This window comes from Mchenga conophoros, linkage group LG13, assembly GCF_057382185.1.
Source record: "Mchenga conophoros isolate Kocher_MC1m ecotype Shallow Benthic linkage group LG13, M_conophoros_male_GT1.1, whole genome shotgun sequence".
NCBI lineage: Eukaryota > Metazoa > Chordata > Actinopteri > Cichliformes > Cichlidae > Mchenga > Mchenga conophoros.
In genome coordinates, this window is record NC_140538.1 from 17,646,471 (window position 1) to 17,670,134 (window position 23,664).

The following is a 23,664-nucleotide window of genomic DNA, read 5'->3' on the forward strand; positions in this document are numbered from 1 at the left end:
TGATGGACGCTCATTGATTGTTGCAACTACTTGCAAATGATCGCTGAAAGAGGGAAAAAATATTTTATTCCAGCCCCACTGAGATTTAAGGTTATCACAATTTATCCGAAGAGAGGTTTTGCTTTGATCTAATGTTGCTATAGTGATGTGGCCCCAAGGTTTCAGCAGTAACTCCTGTGAGTGTATTATCATTAAAATGCAGAGACAAGATTAGAAAAACAGATTTTTAGCCATTACTTATGACTATTGTACTATGTAAGAAAACCTTTTCTAACCCTTTCTTTGCAAATTACCTATTTTGTTCACAAACGGGCTTTTATAATAACCTACAACCTCTTAACAGTCAGCTGCTGATGCCGTTCATGCTCAAGTGGCTGTTCGAGTGCCTTAATCTGTAATGTCACTGACTTATTTTAGTGTGCAGGCTTGGTTAAATTAGTCGGATAAGTTTAAATGAAATGACCTGAGATGTGCTCGGGCAATTACAAGCAGGGTTGATAAAGTTTTAATTTTGATCTCAGGCTGCAATGAACTGGAGTGCACCCTTAATGGAATGAAGCTTGTGCTGGCCTGAGGAGTTTGCACACAGCATTATTATACTCATGAAGCTCTGAGAAGGCCGGCCTGTTGTTTCCACTAGGGATACGAAAAAATAAGCATACATATTCTCTGGCTGCAGCTAAAAACAAATGACCGCTACAGTGAAAAATCCACATTTATGCAGCTTTTTCCGTTTGCAACCTTCCGTTCTTTTTTTCTTTTTCTATTCATTTCGGTGCAGTACAAATGTTTTCTTAACATATCACTCCATATCTGATCTTCTGTCATTTTCTGGGAAAGCTTCCTAGTGTGTGAACATTGTGCATGTACTGTTTGCAGGGCGTTTCGGCATTGGCAAGACTGCGGCAAAATAAGGCATTTTGTAATATGTTTCCACGTGGACAAAATCCCTGCACACAAACCGACTGAGAACATGAACACACACACACTGGACTCCCCTGAAACACACATAAGCGAGCATTTTGTTCCCGGTTTTATTTTGCACAGGGACATCTCTACTCTCAAGTTCATTCCTGCAGAGAGAAAAACAGCTGGAGCCTCTGGGATGTAAATAACGCAATGGCACTGACCATGCCAGATACCACACACACACAATCACACACAGCTTCCTCCCTCAGGTTCTTGGATGTTATTCACAGACAATCTTTAGACACATTTTGCAATTTTAAGAGTCACAAAGTGATTTTTTTTCTAATTACATAGTTTCCCACTAAACACTATGCTCTATATGTATCTGATGATATCACGTGTGCATGTTCATCCACTCTATCCAAAAAATGTTTTTGCTTCCAGGTACATTTGCAGTGGTTGAGCAACTAATTCATCACAGTGAATAGTGTGCTTTTATTTATTTCCAGTCCTTCCATACATAGAATGAGCTGTGAATGCAAAGACACCCTGCATGTTAGAGTAGATCGAGTAGACACAGTAAATACGGCACACAGCATATTTTAGCATGTACATGTCAACGGCAGTTGCCATTTCTATTTACCAGAATCCTAACTTTTCTCTACAAACTTTCCAATCAGCTGAAAGTTTGCAACCAACTTCAACACAGCTATAGGAAAATATATATACTAGATGTCTTTGACAGTAGATTGTTTTGAGCACTGTGTACTTTAAATATGATAAACAGGGTTAAAAAACTAACAAAAATATATTTGCACACTGTCCTTTGAAAGTGTGCAAATATAATGAACACTTTCAGATCCAATTATTTATGCAAACTGTGAGCTTACACAAGTCCTTGTTCTGTTCAAGTCAGACCCAGCAGCGTGCAAGAAAGTAGAAAAAGTTTTGCGTTCTCTCCTTACAGTCCAATAACAGCTCAAGAGGAACTTCAATTGAACCTCTGACATAATTTTTGAGAAAACATAAAAATGTTTAAGTGGACTTTGTCTCACTGAGCACTCAATCTGAAGGTTCTTTGGCTTTCGTGGAGGGTGTCACGACAATGTCAGCATAGATCCAACAGGGATCTGTGGTGATTCATTTTAATTGCTTTAACACATCCATCATCATTTGCTTATTAGTTTTTCATGCTCCGATGCCTCCTTATTTTTATTAAAAAAGAGAGAACTGAGTTCAGCTCCCAAAACCTCTGAAATGTGTGATATTCACAGGTGGCATCTGGAGTTTGGGTCCAGCCCATTAAGAGGCTCAAGGACAGATATCACGCGGCAGAGAGTAGCGCTGGAGCTTCAGTGGAATGTGTGAGGTTTGTGGTTAAGAATTTCCAAAATATATATAACACTTGCCTCAGCAAGCGAGTAGGGATGAATCCATGACTCATACAAAGACATCCGCTTCTCTGGAGAATTGCACTGGCCAACATTTAATAAGGAACATTATCCCCTGCTGTGACACTGATTGTGGTCGAACACTGGATAAGTTGAGGGTTGTGTTGCAACAAGTGATGTGCCCCTGCAGAATTATATGGAAGCAAAAACCTGTCAGTCAACGCGCTGTCATCGTGGAGTGGAGGAAAATGCTTTCACTTTTTGGTCGTCTTTTTTGTTTTTGGCCAAAGTATTTATTCGTTTCCCAAACGCTTCAAGAAACATGGCAATAAGGCAAAAAGATCTGTAGCTTTTAATAAAAATGAAGAGCTCCATATGTTTTATGTATTTTAGTCCGCTGTAGCGAAGGTTTCACGCGGGGCTATGTGAAACCTCACTGTGTGCAAATCACGACTCATCAAATAGCCACTTTCTTCCTTTTTTCCAGATATTTGTTTTTAATGTCATTGTCAACAAATCCTTTAAAAACACCAAAATAAAGAATTCGATCGTATGCCTTTGTAACTGAGCTACACATTTACCAATGTGCCTTCATTTTATGTACACAGGAACTTTTTTTTAAACAAGTCAATGCCACTTCCCACTGCAAACCAAATCTGCATTGTACAGTCAGTATAAATGCCAGCATACCACCGTTTTAGGAAATGATATGTTAAGAAATTAATTTTTAAAGCTAAACTGTATATTTGAGCTTGAGCCACAATGTCACAAACATAGTAGGGGACTTGGAACGTAATAAGAGACATTGGGGATTTTGGTCTTGTAAGAGCAACAAAACTACTGAATGCCACTGCAACTTGTCAAGCTTTATATTATGTGGAAAACTATTAGGAATGCATTAGTGCACTTAAAACTTAAAGCGGCAGTCTCAAAGATTATTATTATTACCAACTAGGTGCCTGTGGCATCATTAGCGGAGAAAAAAAGCTACCTTTAAAGCAAACTGAGAATTTTCTGCTGCCACATCAAAGGTAGAAGGTTTGCTTTAATGCTTTCTGTCACAAAGCCTCTGCAGGGCACGGTTCTTGTTTTTGACAGGGTGTAATTTAACCCAAACTAGGATTTTATCTACCACTAAAACCAATGTAAAAGGAATAAAAATATTCAGTGACTGAATATTTTTGCTCTTAAAATGCATTCGAAGGTGGTTGCTACGAAAAATACTCGGCAGTTGTTTGGATTAATCATCTATCTACTGTCAGAACTAAAACACGCAAAGCTTGTCTCAGTAGTTTCTCGATACCAACTGCTCCAAACTGACGGTGGCTGTGAGCACTGGCATGATGGATTCCTTGTGGCGGTGATGTCGTACAAATATCCGGTTGCAAAAGAAGACCTGTAGGAGTCCCCAAATCAGTCAGGACTGAAATCTTGAAGACTGCTGCTTTATTTTGAACACTTTAAAATGTAAGAACAGCAGCTTTTACTGCATGTTGAGTTCATGATTGTAATCACAGTGTAACAGAAGGAGAAACACCAACATAAATTAAGTGCACTGTTCAGTTCAGTTTTAGGTGTTTTCCTTTTGTCATCATGTTCTTTGCACATGCCTACGGTGATATGTTTTAGTACACTTTCCAAAAAATGTAAAATCTGCCTCATCCTGTGCTCGCACGCACGCACGCACGCACGCACGCACGCACGCACGCACGCACGCACGCACGCACGCACGCACGCACGCACGCACACACACACACACACACACACGTGTTTGCCTTCTTCTCTGTGCTGTTGTATAATTCATGTGTAACAAAATGTAACCAACCATCGGAGACAGATGGTCTGGCATATGTTCCCCAACGCGACTGCCTCTTTGGACCCAGTACACTGAGGCTCACACAGCCACGCAAACACATTAATACACACTCAAAACATACAGTTTGGAGGCCTGGTGTTCCTCGGCATCCCAGTAAGCGCATAATAAGAATGAGAGTGACATTGTAAGGATTACCATAGAGGCATTTTGGATATACAGATGGGGCTCAGCGTGTCTGTAATGAATGTGGTCTGTGGAGCCAGTAGATCTGTTTGCTGTATGCGCAGCGGTTTCTATGCCGAAGCTCCTCTTATTGACTTGGCCTTGTTTCAGGTCCCACTAAGATAAGTGCCAGGTGATGACGTGAGGACTCTGCGGGTGTGGCACAGTTAGTTCTGAACCCTGTAGCTCCCAGCGAGCATGCTCCCTGTATGTTTCTTTATAGTCCAGAGGGGGCCGGGAGCCAAGAGGTGACACAAAGCAGCAGATGACCAGGAGGCGAGACTGTAAATAGCTGATGGGTAAAGATAGCATAGATCCATAGAGGAGAAGGTGAAGAGGAATTTCTCTTTTTTTGTTAAAAGTTTGTTCTAAGAGTTTCTGTACACCCACTTTTAGTAGTGGAAAGAGTTAGGAAGGGGAGAAAACAGTCACAGCTACAGCAGTCCAGAATAGAGATGGGTAGAGATGAGTGGTAGCAGAGAGACGGGGAGCAGCCGGAAAGTAAGGCCCGAGCACTTGCGCTCCCCAGAAGACCGCGTTCCCCCAAAGTAAGCCACCTGGGCTGCCGAGAAGAGAGAGAAACAAAGGGCAGGGAAATGTTAGCCAACATGTGTGTCTTTGTAGTTGGAAGACAGCTCATTCACATGAGGGTCAGTCATGCAAGACAGTGGGGTGCAGAGAGAGGACACGGTTGGAGGAATGTAAGCACCTCTAAGCCTTTTATTCCAAACCACTGTAATTAAGACTTAATGCATCTCGTTCTCTGGTAGTGCTTCTTTTGTTCTAACGATCTTGGTAATCCGGATACCCTGACTCTGCCAGGACCACTCACCCACACAGGCTGACCCATCGTCGTTGGGCTCAAAGCCCTGGTTGCATCTTCTCTTGGCGCGGCACTTATAGCTACCATAGGTATTGGTGCAGACAGGGCGGTCAGAGGGACACACAGAGGGGAACTGGGTACACTCATCTTGATCTGAGGGCAGGGAGAAGTGAGGAAGGCAAAGACACTTGACGTGTGTGAGGATTTTTAAACAAAGAGACAAGCACAGAGTTTGAAGGTGGATAAAGTGCCTCAGCTTACCCGTGCAGCGGCCATTCTCATTCAAAGCAAACCCGTGACCACACTGTAAGAGACAATTAGTAAGAAATATTATTTTTAATGAACTCTCCTGTGAAAGATCCGTAAAACTGTTGCACTATCCCAACAATTTACAATAAACAACTTGATGTCGATTGTTTCTTGAAGTTGGTGTTGTGTTTGTAGCAGCTTTGTTATTCGGACAAAATGAGTATTTAGTTTATTGAGAATAAAAAACATGCTGAAACCCACTATGAAGCACTTGTGTACCTCTATTTCCACAGTAGGAGTAACTTCCTCCTCATCTCTTGGATAGTGGATCTCCTGCACTGAGTTGATCTCTGACGGCTCGAGGGCCCGGGCTACTGAACGACCATCTGGCCAGAACACCTCCACACTGGTGGCCACATCCTTGCCTATTCAGGGAAGTAGAATCTGAGGTAGTTACAGTGCATACAGAAATATAAGACCACTGATCACTGAACCTTACAGTGTTGAGGTTTGTCAGACACATGACTAACCACATGGCAGTAACTTGTCTGTCGTTTTAGATGGATAACAATCTTGGTGACAATGTATGGTCAAGACATCAGTCCACAAAGGAAACATTTGTATTCTCCAACCAGTTGGCAGGTGGTTGCCTAAGGTTGTTGCTAAAGCCCCAGTCACACAAGCCTAGAGACTGCTCCCTTAGCAGCCTGTCTTAGTCGGCCATAGTCTGTATGGGAGATGCAAACTTGTCTGCAAACACTGTCCAGTAAGGTGTAGTAAATCTGTGCAAACTGTGACACAAACCAGAAACTGAGACTTTTCACCTTCAAAGTAAAAGCTGCACATTTTGACAGGTCAGCTGAGGCACTTTTACTTGGGAGGAGAACGTTCTCCATTTTCCAGTCTGCATTGCACTTTTCCAAGTTTCACTACAGCACAGCTAGTAGTTAGCAAATGTCTGCAAACAAATCCCCATCTTTCATGCAAATTATGGGCACCTGCAGCAACCAGGTAACAACCACAGCAATTTACAATCACACGGTTTTCCCTCCCAACCACTGGTTGTATCACATCCAATACAAGATACAATTCTTGAGCAATGTACACATGATGAAACGTGAGAAACCTCTATATATTGGAGGTTATCTCTTTCCTTTCTTTTTTACTGGCTCACGTTGTACAAGCACTCTCCCCTCTTCGCTCTATTAACTGTTTTCATTGGGCATAGAGAAAGCCCCTCTCCAGAGGCCCTCTGTAGCCCTTAATTAAAGTGGCATTTCTTATGTAAACAGATCTGGAGTTACCTTGCCAGACAGACAGTCCACTCAGCAGGTGTGCTGCCTGAGAGCCAAAGAATATTTCACCTGTTCTACACCCATGTGACACCGTCTCATTTTGTTGTGGGGAACAGATCTCACATGTCTAAGAGTACTGACACTTTTCAACCTGGAGAATGGAGGTCTCTACTAAAGCCACAATTGTCTGGATAGTTTGCTGCTGGAGTGTATTATGAGGGCCACCAAAGGTGATGTGAGCTTGGACAATCCTGATATTGAACAGGCTCAGTGAGGAGAGCCAGGGAGGAGTAGTGGGTGGGTGGGCTAGCAGGCCTGTATGGTAACCAGCTGACTGTCCTAGGGAAGGACAGTCAGAAAGAGACATAGAGCTAGTTCCTCACAACCATGGCTGGCTTCCATCTGCAGCACCTGTCCTCCTCCGCTCTTCATGTTTTGCCCAATCAGCTCCCTCCCACAGAGAACTTTTGCTCCCGTGGGTGCCTAATCAGGCTGAAGGTATTAAGACAATGCTTTCCACATGCTTTTGTTTTCTTCCTTGCTGCTACTCTCTGCAATGTTTATCTGTCTTACCGCCCATTCAAACCTCAGAAACCAATTTGAGAACAAGAGAAGCAAGCTATGAAGAAATGCTTTTATTAATTTATATCAGAGTGAATTAACATTAGATGTTGCATCTGCGGATCAGATAAAACAAGTTAAGCGTGTATTTTCTGATATTTCCTTACCGAGGCCAAAGTGGGCAACAGGCTCCATCTCACAGAGGTACCCTGAGCCGCCATCAATTATTCTTGTGTGTGGGCCACTCTTTTTTGTATATACAACCACTTTAGCTCCCCTGGCAAAAGCGCCAAATTTTGTCCGGGGAATCACTCGCAGCCATGAGTTTGCATTGCCCTAAGAAAAAGGCAGAAAAAGGGGAAAAAAAGAGGGAGTAAGGCTTAATGTCACACTACTTATCGAGTATCACATGTCTCACAATCACTCACCTGGTTGACTTTGTAGACAGAGAGAGGCTGTGCTGCACTTTCACCGTGAGACACCAGCAGTTCCAGGCGCCCATCCCCATCAAAGTCTGTGGCTACCGCTCCTGGAGATTCATCACAGTAATGATGCGGCTAAACACTCGAGGATACATTCCTCATAACATTTATTATCCTCATGCAGGGACATAATCCAACAGTCATTGAACTAATAATGTGGAACCAATTCTATTTTTTCCTATAATAAAGTGCATGAGGAAACTCAGATTCTAAGTGGAGCTCTAATGCCATCTAGAGGTTTGATGTTGTAATAGCAGAGGAGATATGGTGTAGTGCTGCTTATCATTTTTAATAGAGCTGTATGACAGCTATCTTTTCTGCCATGCTCACCGGTTCCTCGTCCTTCAGGCTCTGCTGCCTCCCCGATATTCAGCTCTTCTATCTGGGGGTCTCCATGTTCTCTCCTGCTCACCCTATTGAAGTAGTACCACAAACATTACCCTGAAATCACTGCAAAAATTCTAAGCTGCTATAAATGTGGTTGCAGTATAGGAAAGATCCAAATAACACAAGGCTTTTCTGAAACTCGTCACTATGCTACAATTCACTGTTTTGTTTTGTTGTTTTTAAACTGGAAACTGGAAACTCTTTAATGCATAAATTACACAATTAGATTAAAATATGATAAGTTTATACTTGATTTAATAAAAAAGACAACGAATTGTTCCAATTGCTGATATCCGTAGTGATATTGTCAATAAATTAGTACATAGTACATATAATAGGCACCACTCAGACTACTGACAATATTCTATTATGAGTAGATTTTGAATAGACAATTACTGTAGTGGAAAACTTTACAGTGACCTGCAGTCTCCTAATCAGAAGATATAGTGCATATTACTACACATAACACAGGAAACTAACATAAATAATGCACATAAATCTCAGCAAACACAAATACAACAACCAGAAGACAAGAAGAAAATTAGATATTTCCAAACTTACATAATTACTGATTTGTATGAATTAATTATTATCAATTCGTAATTTGTCATATCTCTGTGAAGCACATTGGTGAAAATGTATTGAGTTTACAAACCTGTATCCTTTGTTAAACATATGCACATTATCACCCACCATGAACCTGCTTTCCTTAAAATAATTAGCTATCTTGGTACACTAATCTGCTGATCCTGACTATTAAACACTTCAGCTAAGCTAAATATTGATTCGTTGTGTTGAATTAATTAGTTTGGGCTTGTTTTTATTTCAGTGCCAGAGAATAGAGTTTGAAAAAAGCTGATTCATCTTCGGAGCAGACAATGGCAGAGCCACAGGCCATGGAGCTGTGACCCCTGTCAGACCATGCCCAGAAAGACAAATTTTCCTTCGATGACCTGGTGTGCAGGAATATTCAGCTCCAGGAAATCTGTGGAGCTCAAACTGATTATTGATATTCAGAATAAATTAACCCAACATCTCCTGGCAACGTTCATCATGAGTTCTGCATCCTGTTCAGATAAATATGCCAGATCAGATTTTTATTCAGGAAGATGGGTTCATTCTACTATTAAGTCCTAACAATTAATATGTATCATATATTACATTTTAAGAGCTGAGTTCATTAATATTATCAAGAGAGGAAGCCAAACCACGAGCCAAAAAGAGACCTAAAACTGTCTTAATGAAAGATTCATTCATGTGTGGAGGAGGAGGCGGGATGCCAGACTAGATAAGTATCCTTGGCTGGGAATTTTAAATTCTTCTCAGCTTCCATGCTCGGCTTTAGAATATTAAATCAAGACACAAGAGTATTCGATTAAGCTTCTCATCAAAGTGATGTTAAAAACTTACTATCATACTTGAACAAAATCTGACAGTGTTGGTGCGAGTACCTAAAGAGTCTGTTGGCGGAGGGGCCTCTGTAAGCGATGTTATTGAAGAACACCTCCAACTCGTTGTCATTGTCAAAATCTGCAGCGACAACAGTTCGAACCGGGGAGGGCATGGAAAACTTCTGGGATGCTATGTCCTGGGGAAAAAGGTAACATCACTGAAACACATGCATGCATTTACAGAAGCACAATGCATGCATAAGTTAAATGCCTTTCAATTATTTGGATGAAACTGGATGCTGGATACTGCATTTTAACTATTTGGATGAATCTGGATGAAACTTACTAGATAAACTGCCCAGGGTACCAGAATTATCAGGATTTATATAGCTTTTTCCGTATTTATAGTTATAACATTCTAATTTTTACAAATAATATATTATATAGCCTGTAGCAGCTGATCTCAGTTCTGTTCTCAAAATTCTGTTATTCAGACTTAATGTACTTGAGTTGGACCAATTTTATTAATTAATAATAAATCAACTTATTTACTGCAGTTGAGTCCAACCCATGCAAGAGTGTTGAGGCAAAGTACACCCTGGTGGACAGGTCGCCAGTCAACCACAGGGCTAGCACATAGAGAGAGACAACCATTTGCACTCACATTTACATATTTATGGGTAATTTAGAATCACCAGTTACCTAACCCCACTAACTGCATTTCTTTTGACTTTGGAAGGAAGCCAGGGTACATGCAAACTCCACAAAGACAGGCCCTGGCCTAGTAGTGGATTCAAAAAAGTTGCTCAATTCCACTGACTAATCAGGGTTAAAGGGTTTTCCTTTCCTTCAACTGTCTAGATATGAGAACACCAGAGTAACTTTGTATAAGCAGAAGAGGTTTTCGAGGTAAAAACATTGGAAGGATGTGTAATTTTACATGAACTTGTTTTTACATGAACCTGCTGTGATTACATCTCGTGGTTCCTTAGTCCATTTTGTTCAATGTTATGTGACCTGATGCACTCGCTCGAAAGACCGTTTCATAACCTCAAGGTTCAACCTCCTTCAAAATAAAAACATGTCAATCAGCGTCCAGTGCTTGTGTCTGGGCTCTTTTTACATCCTCTGGCATGGGGCAAGTCGACAGCAGCCCTCGTGCCCCACCTCCGAAAAAAGTCTGCAGCAGAAGAGTTTTTGCATGAGAAAGTAACAGATATCTCCCCGCTTCAGTGACACAGTGATAAGTCGGGAAAGAGTTATAGAGCAGCCCTTCACTCCCCCCAGTATTTACTCCCTGTTTTAATTATAAGGCTCATAAAGCTGCAGGGGTGGGGGCCGCCCACAGTGACCTTCTGCTTCTCAGGTGAAGGAGAGGGGATGGCCAGCTGAGGCCAAGAGTGAGGACAGCAGGGACAGCTCCGTAATAAGTGCCGAAGACAGTAGGCGCATGAATAAAAGTGCCTTCAGGAACAAAAAGGGCTCTCCCCAGAACTAATACAGGGCTTCTAAAGATATAATCTGCATGGAGTTAATTAGAAATAAATAGTAAAATGACTAAATTTCCTTACACTGACCAATTTTTATTTCAGATTACTGAATGCAAAAGAACTCCAAGAGAACTTCTACTAAAACCTTTCTTCTTTTTAAATATATATTCATTATGTGTATGTGTGAGCACAAGTGTATGTTAAACCTATTCCAAGGAAACCCTCTGCAACAGATTTTAATTAAAGCACAAACGGGCCTAATCGGCACTTTCCACTGCCCAGGCAAGCTGCTGGTTCAGCCCAATTTATTGGTGGTTTACTGAAGTGATACAACAGCTTCATTATGCATGCCAAAGGTCAACACGGCTAGTAGGAGTGTCAGCTTGTGTGGGCGAAGGGCGTCTTAAATATGTTTTGGGGTTGTGATTTAACAATCTTGGTTCAAAAAAAAAAAAAAACATTGTCAGGCTAATTCAATTTGTCTTTTGTGTTTTTGCACGTATAGGCGTAACAGGGTTTGAGTGTCTCAGTGTGTGTGTGTGTGTGTGTGTGTGTGTCATGCTGATGGAACTATCTCTGGGCAAAGCATCACACATTAACCCCTTACTCGACCCCTATAAAGATGTCTTGGGTGACATTTATCTCCTAGGTAAAAGATGCGAGTGCAGGTGGTGGCAGATAGATCACCGAGCCCGAATCCTCTACAGATTTATGCAGCAGGGCCTGTCTCTGACTTCGCCACTCTAAAACTTAGTACCCAAACAGATGCGTGCTGCTGGCTGCCTTGCACACGCTGTCTGTAGAGTCATTGATTGAGTAAATCACTAACCTTGCGTCTTTAAATACCACTCAAACGCAAAGTGGGCAGCCACTGAGTAGTGTTAATTCACTCGCCAACCATTTGGATTGATAGTCCTTTGATTCACAGTGATAACAGGTCTGATTTGTTTTATTTGTGCTCCTTGTTCATTAGACAGAAGAACAACAACCTCTCTCTGAAACTCTCTAGAGTTGACAGTGACAATCTGAATGGGCTTTTTGGGTCCTTCACTAAGTAAAATCATATTATTCAATCGGTTATTGCAGTGAAATCACAAGCACTGCAACTTTTGAGCACACTTTCCTCAGCAGATCACATGTGGAGTGGAATGTGTGGAAATGTGAGAATGCCCATGCTTCCATTTATCATATGTGATCATTTGAAGTAGGTCTTTATAAGGTATCTGGCAGTCGTGTCGGTTTGATGCTAACTGAGCTGATAGCATCAAATCCGGGCCCACCTTAAACTTTTGCTTGCGGTTACTGAGCTGCATGTACAACCGATGAGGTCCGTTCCAGTTCCCGTAGACGATGTCCGTCTTACCGTCACGGTTGAAGTCTGCAAGAGCCACCCCTCTGCCGTGCTGCATGGGGTCTTCTACACCTAAAAAGATTCGAGATGTTCCCAATCTGTTTCCATCATCTGCCATCAATATTTTCAAAACCAGGTAACCCTGACCAGTGCTGCTGCTGGAACTGTGTCATTGGGTACAATACAGCACTTCAGTGTCTGATTTATTAAACAACAAACTGGTGACATAAAAACGATGAAGTGCTACATTTCTAATGTTTAAAATCAATCACTGAATTCATGGCAATCACTTTCTTGTCATCATGAGATGACGGTAAAAAAAACAGCTTCTCTGATAAGCTGATGGCTTTGCGCTTCACCTGCAGCGATCAAACACATACTTTATCACAATGAGTCATTACAGAAAAGGAGGCCTCACCAGTTATTATTACTATAGTGCATTTAAATCATCTTGATTTATTTATTTTTTTAATAAACTTAATTTATTGCTTTCTCATTCTGTGAGGTTTCATTGCAGTTGACAGCTAATTAATCGTTAAAAGCCACAATATTAAAATATATGGTTTAACAAACTTAGATTTTTATATTAATTAGGTTGAAATATTTTAGGAATCATGCACGACTGATATTTATTCTATACAACAATGCCTCTCGCGTTTATTGTTTTTCACAGGATGATTGATGTGTGAAGAAATAACTGATCTCCCAGGCTATGATCTGGTAAACTGCACGTGATCATCTCACCAGCCTGCTGTGCCACATCCGTGAAAGTTCCATCGCCATTGTTCCTGAACAAGAAGTTTGGACCGTACTCATTGTCGCAAAACACATCAGACAGAGTCTGACTGACAATGGGCCCCACCACGACACCTCTTCCTCCTGCACAGAGAAAGACAAGGGAACAAGACACACAGCGGTGGGAGAATTAGGCAGCTCAGAAGAGGGCTAGCACAACATTTGGGAGGAAAAAAATGAAGCAGGATATGAGGAACAACAGAGAGAGCAGAGGGAGAGAGATCACCGCCTTAACAAAAGTGAAAGGGAAGAGATTATTACTGTCTTTCCAGGTCATTTCCTCTGAGTAGGGCAGCTCTTTCTGCTGACACAGACACTGACTCTGATGGGTTACATACACACAAACACAGGTAAACACACCTAAGCACAACAAGAAATGCAAAAACACAAAGAATCTTTTGCATTAACCAAAAGCAAACAGTAATTTTCTCCTTATGTAGTGATTTTTGTAACTGTTACACTTGAAGGTACACTTTTAGCATCACCCCAGGATTCTCCAGTGACATTCTGTAAAATGTAGTGCTTCATCTCAGACCAGCAGAGTTTAATTATGGAGTTGAAAGGGCTTTGATTGTCCTTCCAGTATGCAAAGTCACTGCTGCAAGTCATGACTCGCTGCTGATTTACTGGCCCGCTCCATCAACCCAGACAAATACCACTCAACCCCTACGGCCATAAACCACTAATGTCTCTCTGGAGATATGTAACCATTAGATATACAACTTCACCGACTGTCCCTCTCCTCTGATTAACGGCAGTTTGATGACAAAGCCATCTATCGTACATCATTCACAGCAAATGTGAGCAAGCTCATCTTCCCCCCTGGTGGATCAGATGATATCCTGCACGTGAAAAAAAAATCCATAGATGATGAAGATTCATGCCGGGGCGCTCACATACAAAGTCACCTCGTATTTCCAAAACTCACCAGAACAAGGACTTTTCAGTGATTATAATAAATTATCACAGGGGCAGCATTTTTTTTCATCATGACAGTCTCTATTATGAAGAAATTAATCATGGTAACATTTTTTGCATTTACTGTTCTGTTCTTCTATATATCACAGACCTAAATTGATCCACGTGATGACGCGGGCTGTAGTGACACATTTCAACATCATTTCAGTGAAATATTCATTTTGTTTCCAAAAACAGTTCTAAGCAACATTTTTAATGAAAACAGGGAGTTGATTTGCCAAATACAATGTTTTATGTTCCTGTAATGATTATTCTGCCAGTATGTGAAAACCCTTTAATCCAAACAATTAATGCTAAAATATAATTAATGCCATCCATGAATTTTCTCAATTACTGTCTTACTAAAACGGAAACTATTTAATTTGATTTAGATGCCAAGATTAACAGCTGAATTTCATGGTTAGAATAGGTTTGATATATGTGTTTGCCGCCCTTTGCCTTTGATTCCCTGTGACTTTGGCTGGAGTAAATAGCTGACAGCGCCAAAAGAGCCTTTACATCCTCTTTCTTCTTCTTTCTCTCAAGCCCTTTTTCTCTTTCTCGCCTGGCACTTCTCTAACCCCCTCTGACTCGCCCCTCGTCTGCTTCCCTGTGTGTCGCGAAGTCCTATATTTCAACCTCTGTGAGTACAACAAGCACATGCCCCTTCTGCAAATGTCTGTATAAATCAAACTAGAGGGCCAGTAGTGCTGGGTGATCTTAAAGCAATCGTCTATATCAAATACCCCCAGTCAGTGCTTCATACCCACCAATGAATTTGTTGACTCCAGCCCGCTCTGCCACATTGGAGAGGGCAACGACGCCCTGCGAAAGGTCACTCGCTGCCTCATCCATTTCTATGAGCGCATGAGGGCCCACGTTGCCACTGGCGTAGTTTGCTATGTAGATAGCATAACGACCTGTACCCTGTGCAGAAAAATAAAGATTTACGTGTATTCATATTTTTATTAATATAAATCAAGAATATGCTGCAAATGCAAATGCACTCATAGCTACGCATGAAATTATAAGCAACTGTAAATTAAAAAAAACAAACATGTTTTATATTTCTGCATTTCTGTGTTTCCTGAAGAGCTTTTTAAGATGTCTGTAGTCAGTAAAACAGACTCTACGGTGCTCATGTCATATATAAAAACATTTACTTTTCCTTTGACCATATTAAGGATTGGCTGCATTTTCTCTTATTTCATTAGTTCTTCAATTGCATCATCAACACAATTTTCTTTTACTCTTTTGAGTGGAAGTGGAGGCTCTAAGCTCAATATATAAATCTATGTTCTACCTCTAGACTGCAGGACAGGACAGAAAAATTGTAGTCAGCTTAAAAATGTCTGAAATACTATAAAGTTCCTTAAAGCCAACTGAAAAAGCAAATGTTTTGAAATATGCAACCTCTTTCAGACCCTCACGTTGGAGTATTCATCAAACAAAAATAGGATTAAACAGGTTATTTGTAACACTGTCTAGATCATCTTTTTTTATTATTAATATTCTGGAGTTACTATGCTTATTAATATTGTTTACTTTCCCAGTCAAACCTCTCGTCATCTTCAGCTCCACCTACCCCCATTTCTTACCCCGTACCCCTTATTCTTAGCCCTTTCTCCCTACTCCTTGCTCTGCCTCCCTTTGGAGATTAATTTCACACTCCATTATCAGTCAGAGTCCCTGCAGACACAAAATCACAGACGGAACCACACTAATAGACTACACACTCGATTCCAATGAGCTTTCCCACCAGGCCTAACATATTTCAATCAACAGAAACACATGCACATATGCAAACAAATGCACACACGCAATTTCACTATTTCTGTTACACCATATTGTATCTTTACAATGCAAGGAAGGTAAATGAGTCTGGTTGATATAAATGTCATTTAGTGTCACATGCTGTGGGAGCAGTGCGTCGCGCACACACCGCATGCCGGACACGCAAGCACGCTCCGAAGCTGCCAAACATGAAAATGAATTACAATGAAAGAGCTAAAGGCAACTGGAAGTTACTTAACCAACTTAAAAGTCAACGGTTTTTCAATAAGTCTTCACCCAAGGCTAATTTCTGTCACTGGGATTGGCATTGTGAATAGCGCGCTATACATGCCTGCAGTGCATGTTGGTCCAAGGACTGCACACCCTTTACATCAATCAAGAAGTATGAATAAGCTAACTTGCCGCTACTGCAGCATTTTTATTCTTTTATTGTCAAGAACTACATCTTGTACTTTTTCACTGAGCTTCATTTGAACAATTTTTTAATTATTCTGGCTTTTAAAAGTCGTTTATTTTTTCATGCCTGCCAGTTTAAAGTTTTAGTGAACCAATCTATCAGTTCAATGTGAGGCCCTTCAATATGTCACCTTCATCAGTTTGTGTTAGAATGATGATGGGATGTCACTTTCAAGGAGACCGGGTAGGGACGAAACGGTCGGGTGGTAAATCGATCTTTTTCTCTTAAAGATAACACTTTATTTATGAGTAAACAACATCGAAAGCATTAGCTACCCAGCTGAATATAAAGCATGCTTTGCTTTTGGCCTGTGCAATGTTCTGCAGCTGTTTCTTTTAATATGTTCTAATAAAACCTGTTCAGCAACAGGAAAACATGTTCTCTCTCTGCTGGTCAGCTGGAACTGACATGCAAAAGCACACATCGGGGTTTTGGCTCCTTCCAAAAGAATCGTGCCATTTAAAAGCAGATATCTTTCCAATCGGTTTGGCAGCAGCACAACTTATCAGTGCTCAGTGTGATGGGACAGTGGTTAAAAAAATCTATTGTAGTCTTTACTTTCCTCTTCCCGTTATTACCTTCTTTAGCCCGTCCCTGATTGGAAGTGAGAATTGCATGCGTGGGTGTGAGATAAGAGACAAAGAAAGAGGGTGAGCGTGTCAGTCAGTGAGAGAAAAGGGACTAAAAAATAAAAGTGGAAACAATGGAGAAGGGACTGAGTGAAAGAGGGGAAAAAAATGCTACGGGCAGAAAGCAGTAGTGTGCAGTCATCACTCCTCCCCTCGTACGATGTTCTATAAAACAAACGAGCCCTGGCTTCTGTAATTACACTGGTGCGATGGACAGAAGAGAGAAAATGGCACACCATTCCCCCCAAATGAACTGTCATAGCACATGCTGAGAAGGGCGGCGTAGGCAGGGCATGAGTTATCACTGGTAAACAAACAGAAGCACCCGTGCATGTACGGAGAAGACACTCTAGGGAGTGTGCGTACGGTGCAGATCTGCATATAGTGCACTTGATGTGTGTGTGTGTGTTTGTATGAGAAGTACCTTTCTGTCCACACAGGCCACTGAGCGCCCAGCCATAGGGTTGGCTACGTCTCTGTGTTCGTTAATATCATCGCTCAGCAGATCTTCAAAGCGCCCATTACGGAACTTAAACAGCTTGTCAGAGTATGTTGCCCGACCTTGATGCAGAGAGAGAAAAGGTTCAGGAAAGACAAAGACTGCGTGGAGAAAAGAGGCATTGTGTAATGCAAAAACTGTGGGTGAGTGAAAACAGGCTCCTGTGGCTGGAAGTGAGCAAAGTGATAAAGGAGTTTAAGAAAAATGACAGACGTGAGGTGTTGCAGTTTTGGCAGTCTGATCTCTGGGTTTCTCACAGATTAATAGCGGCGCAAAGCTTATCTGTTATCTGCTGAAGACTCAGCTGAGATAAGCTTAATATCTGCATACCGATTCTCCTCCTTTGTCTCTGTGTAAAAGGAAAAAAAAGAAAGAAAGCCCTATGTGTGCCTTTGTAGTTTTCCAAAAGTGTATCAGCTCGCACTGTACCAGAGAAGGCGTTATTGGTGTTGAGGACATAAATCTCTTCCCGTCCATCTCCATCGATGTCACAAGCTGTCACTCCGATGGCGTTGCCTTGACGGTCTCTCAGGGCATAGAACGGGGAGCTACGGTTGTCAACAGCGATGTTGACAAGCCTTTTCCTCTGTTTGTCGTACTTTAGCACCAGGTTCGGGCCGTTGTAGCTGTCACGGGCAAAAATAGCATGCTGTTATAATGCACATGACTGACAGTATGACATTCTTGTTTTACAGTTTATGAGCTTTAGCAAGTGCTGGCTGAACATGCTGAAAGCAACATTTGCTTGCTGGTTTAGTTTGAAGTTTAACTTTATAAAGACTTTGATGACAGCTGGACTCCTGCATCTCTCTTCTATTCTGTAGTTGCAGATTTGATCAGAGAGATTGATTGGCAAGCAAAATTTTTAGATTCACATTTTATTTATTTATTTTTACTTATAGCAAATCATTTTGACCTTAATGTCTATTTTTTGCCTCTTAAAAATATCTGTTACATGCAAACGAATTCTGTTTATTGCGTAATAACGTCACTCATGTATTTTCATAATTTGGATTTTATGGCATGTAAGTCCAGGACGAGTCAGTCATGTAGTCCTTAGTTTACCGGACACAGAAGCCCTTTAGGTTTATATTATGGAGACGTTTCACTGAGATCTTATGCTTGTCACATTGGAGCTCATGAATTTTGTTTACCCATAAGCCTCAGGTGCCATTGCAGTGGGGAGCAAATCAGTGAGAGGTGTAAAACAGAACAATGGATAATTTTGATTGCACACATTTTTTTTCAACAGTGTAATCTCTACTCATGGTTTTGATTTAGAATCCAAGCCTCTGATGTTTTTTATGCCAGTTTGCAAGAAATGTTGTAAACTTACTCTTGACAGTGCATTTTGCTAACATTCAGTTTGAAATCAAAATCTAAATTTGCCTAAATACTTAAAAAATATAGTCTAAAATGTTTGGATATACACTACAAAAGCTTTCTTGGTTGTCACCAAAGTATATTAGAGAAGGTCGGCACTGTCAGTGTAATGTATATAAAAGTAATTCATCTGAAGATTCTTTTAATTGTAAATTAAATTACATCCTCTATGAGGTTTTGGGATGAGCTCCCGTCCAGGATACCTGCTGAATAGGATGTTTTACCTAAATTACATCTATTAAGCAGGGTCATTTTTGGTTCATCTATTTCCTGTTAAGCACTGGGAAATGTATTCATGCTCAGTCATTGCTGGATTGAGGCAGTCTTGTAAAGCTGTTCCCATCACTGGCACTCTTTTCGATCATATCCATTTTTCATCAGTTGACTGAGCCCCAGGGTGGCCTTAGCATCTCTTATCTTTTAGCTTTTTTTGCCTTTGTCTTTAACCTTTATCTTTTGGAAGTTGTGTTTTTATTTAAGCTTAAGAGTTAGACTAGTGGGAGGGAAACTTAAGGGATTTAGGGGGTTTTTATGGTGATGGTAAGTCCAGCTTTCTCTGCACGCTCCTCACCCAGCTACAAATATCTCCAGGTCTCCATCCCCGTCCACATCAGTGACAGCCACGCCATAGTTGAGCTGGGTGGGGTTGTTGTCGTAGTCTGGAGGAAGGACGGTCTTGGTTATAGCTGAGAACACGGGCTCTGACCTCTGAGCCACCGAGAGGGCGGGCAGGAACAAAACCAGCCACAACAACATCCTTACCTGAAGGGCGAAACACACTATTTGCAACATGACTTTTGTTTTAAAGAATTCAAGTGCTGAATAACGCCAACGGACGTTGTACAGACATATACAGTCTGAACAGCAAAATTACCATTCATCCAATCCACAACGCTATTCACCTGAACTACTGCACACGTGACCTGCTAGTTGATGTGTAATGAGAATCCCATAAAAAAATATGAGTCATTCATCTGCAACTGCAACACATCCCCCCACTTTTTTTTTGCTAGTTCTCCAAATCCATCATAAGGCAAACATTGCTGGCAAAGCTTCCTGCTATACTCAGACATAAAGATGAGGATATACCACTGCAATCAGCGGCATTCTGCAGGGTTAGATCTGAACAACCCATCACATGCAGACAGGCTGAGGAATTACAAGACAGAAAATCCATACATGGAGCGAAGGCATTAGCCAGAGGCCAAGTGAGTACAGAGGAAACCAATACGACCTGTTATAACAGACCTGAGGTGTTGTTTCCTTAGAGACAAGGACCAACACTAAAATGGAAAAGATTTTTTTTCTGTTTGGATAAAAGCACTCAGTGATGTATTATTGTCCTTTAAGTGGTAAGCAGATAAAAGGTGAACATTGATCCAATTCGAGTTGTGAATTGCAGGCAGGTAAAGGTGAGGTGGAGTTTCTGACGCTCAGGCTGAAAAGAAGCAAAGAGGAATTGGCAAAGAGAAGGGTCACCTTCTTAACGCTGAAATAAGAAGCTCATCAGCAACAGCCCAGCAAAACATCACACACACACAGACACACACGTGCACACATTTAAGTGGCATTCTAAAGGCTGACAACTTGATTTTCTCTGCCTGTGGATTTATGAACATGTCCTCCGTCATTCCATCTGTAATGCCGCTGAGACGCTCCCATCTATACTGCTGCAGATTCTCCCTTTCTGCTGAGTGTCCAGGTGATGTATGGCTCTTTAACATCTCCCTCAACAATTCAATTTAAGATAAAACCACAGTGCTGCTTGAGTAATACTCTCAAAAGCACAAAAAGCAGGAGAGGAAGCACCTCTGCTGACACCTGCAGAAATATGGCCGGGGCCAACGCTAACTCCCTGGGCAGGCAGCGCAGCGATAACGCCGGCAGAAGAGCCGGTAGTAATGTGGACTGTGCCTGTTAGCAAGAAGGGTTAATTAACAACACTGGGAGCTCAAGATGAGGCAGTTTCTCCCCATTAGAGCAGGATGTGATGACAAATGAGCTGGCCAGTTCCACACTAGAGAAAGGGACTTTACAGACTTGCTAATAAACTCCATATTAGATAGGGGGAGTGGGCTATAAATTAAAAAGAAAAGGAAACGGAAACGTGGAAAGTCAAAAAACTAAGTGTTATGGAACAGCACACAGTCTCTTTAGATCTTTTTAAATGAACTGCAAATCAGCCAATTAGAGGACAAGATAACAACGTGTAAATGATGCAGCTTCTATACTAGAAAGGTGGACAGGTTAACTTTAATAGCCATGCATACAGGGTTATATTCATATTTCAGTTGAACACCAGCCTGAAAAAGACAAAAGGAAAAAAAAACTTTGGTATCCCTTATAAGTCACCCACACAAAGTAATAGCGACATGAAAGAGGATTGGTGATAGGACAGATGAGTGCATGAAATCACTGGAGACTTTTCAGTTTGATAAAATCATGAGGTACTATATTATCCAGCCAAGGACATGAAGTCTCTTCGCCACAGATTCACTGCAGTAAGAACCAAGACATCCTTCTTCAGCTGTCAAGCAAAGTTGGACTTTTCTGCAAGCACATATCCACAAACCATTTTTGCCCTCATCTGGGTTCGATGATATAACATCTGCCGAGGTCACCGCCCAAACAAGGGAACATCAAGCAAAGTAATCTCCTGTAAACCATTCAAAGACAATGAAACGGCCCAGGAAACGAATAGTCGTTTCAGAGCAGAGAAATGCTTTCGATGTGGTTATTTATGATGGCATTAAGAGGTCATTACCACAGCGTGCAACATCAGCATGTGCTTTCTGAAGAATTCGTGCTCAGCTCTGATCCTGATAACACTGCGACAAAGAGCCAGCAACATCTTCACTTTCAAACACACTTTTGCAGAAGCTCTTTTCTGTGAAGGACACCCTCACTGCAGAACACACACACACACACACACACACACACACACACACACACATACACACATACACACACAAAGCACTCTACCAGTCACAGTGAATTACACTTCAATCAACACCTGACATTAATGACAAGCTCTTGTTCGTCTATCATTTACCACTTAATATAAGGCAACAATAAATCCAGCAAGGATTATTGTTCATTTATTGTTCATTTGACTCACAAAACACATCATATGAGTAGTTTAAACCACCACATAATCATTTAAACAACGTTTAGTAGTTTTTATTGGTTTTTGTTCTATCTATCTATCTATCTATCTATCTATCTATCTATCTATCTATCTATCTATCTATCTATCTATCAAATAAAAATACTTCTTTTAAAAATGAGAAAAGTTAAAAAATAAGCGCACTCCACCTCGGTAATGATAAGTCCATTTACAAAACAAACCTGCTGTCATTTAACTACCTGCACATCGGCGTTTTTAAAACTATGAGCATCATTTAATCCGTGACAGCTACTGTAACCAAAGGGGATGACCGTTTAACAGCATTATTGATAACAACCGTCTCTGTCTGGGTTGAGGTTTTGCTCTGAAAGTTACGTTCAAATCGTCAACTTTCTTTCGCGTCTTTGCGCAGCAGATCCCAGCTGAGCGCCACAACGATCCTGAACCCAGCGGAAGACGGCAGCTTCAGCAGCGGGCAGACTCAGGTACTCACAGATGCAGAGACGCTCGGGAAACTCCGACAAAATCCTCCAGCGAACTGACACCAGGGACGGTGAGAGAGAGCGAAAGAGAGAGAGAGCTAAACAGCCTTTATCTCAAGGGTTTTTCCCCACTTATTCCCTTTACACAACTTCCAAAAGATTTGCTTTATGAAATCGCTTGTACGAGATTTGAGCCAATCTCCGCGCAGCTTGTTGAATATCTAAAATGAAAACCAATCGGGAAGCTGGGAAACGGCGGGTGGGCGTGTCGGCAGGTGTTTATTATAATCTGGCAGTGGGGCGCAGCTGGGATGAGGATGCGGAGCTTACTCGGTTCAGTTGGGATGCTGTGACTTCTGTCCCATCCACGTGTGATTATAGATGAAAGTTATTAGATATTTTTGGATGTCAGCCACCATTTTTTCCTGTTTTTTTTTTTTTTCACACGCAGGCAGACTGATTTGAATGAGCCATTTAACAAATTGGAGCACAAGTTCGTTTAAACGGTGCCTCCAGGCTCCTTTCGTGTATACTGAAATATATCCCCACCATATATGTTATGTGTTCATAAAGGTTTATTATATTTATATCTTCAAAAGGTGCAGGCTTCGATTTTTCTTGTGACTCTATATAATTTATATTTATAAAAGAAATATGTTTTTTTTTTTCATTTCAGTATGTTTTTTGCTTGTTGTAGTAATGCCATTGAAGCAAAGGAAAGCACTTAAAATGCTTAAAATGCTTCTTTTTTGTTATCTTAAGATGCCCAGAAAGCTGCTTCAGCTGTATGTGCAAAGTTATAAAACTAGAAGCTCTCAGGCTCTGCTAATGCCCTGTCTTGCGGTTTAAAAAAATAATTGGAGAAAGCACTAAAATTAAGCTGGTGCTTTCTGTACCCACGCTCGACCATGCTTCGAGAAGTTTCAAGAAATTCGGTGCATTAATTTTTGCACAATCATGCTGATTGACAGGGAAATGGTGCATCCTGCTAGGAGGAACAACAGCATCATATCCGCACAAAGCTCGTTAGAAACATCAATATCAAACAGCAATAATAACAAATAGTTCCCTCTCAGAGTGATCATCAAAAAGTTAGTGTTCTGCCTCATACCCGTGAAAGAGAGAGAGAGTTTGCAGGTTTACTGCTGCCAGATGTATAATTCTTATGTCACGC

The 23,664-nt window shown here is 41.2% G+C and overlaps 1 protein-coding gene across 2 annotated transcripts; it reads right to left on the reverse strand.

The window, feature by feature from the left end:
- Nucleotides 1–1,944: 1,944 nt before the first annotated feature.
- On the reverse strand, nucleotides 1,945–21,538 carry crtac1b (cartilage acidic protein 1b). Of its 2 annotated transcripts, XM_085296864.1 has the most exons (15): nucleotides 21,454–21,538; nucleotides 19,453–19,643; nucleotides 17,928–18,124; nucleotides 17,424–17,560; nucleotides 14,890–15,046; nucleotides 13,112–13,246; nucleotides 12,297–12,439; nucleotides 9,587–9,723; nucleotides 8,079–8,161; nucleotides 7,695–7,795; nucleotides 7,434–7,602; nucleotides 5,690–5,835; nucleotides 5,423–5,465; nucleotides 5,171–5,314; nucleotides 1,945–4,900 (listed from the first exon to the last, which is right to left on the reverse strand). In XM_085296864.1, the coding sequence occupies exons 1-15, from the start codon at nucleotides 21,487–21,489 to the stop codon at nucleotides 4,773–4,775; spliced, it is 1,947 nt and encodes a 648-aa protein (XP_085152990.1). In that variant the 5' UTR covers nucleotides 21,490–21,538; the 3' UTR covers nucleotides 1,945–4,772. The 2 variants fall into 2 exon arrangements, with proteins under 2 accessions (XP_085152990.1, XP_085152991.1); XM_085296865.1 differs by lacking the exon at nucleotides 5,171–5,314.
- Between the last annotated feature and the right edge of the window lie 2,126 nt (nucleotides 21,539–23,664).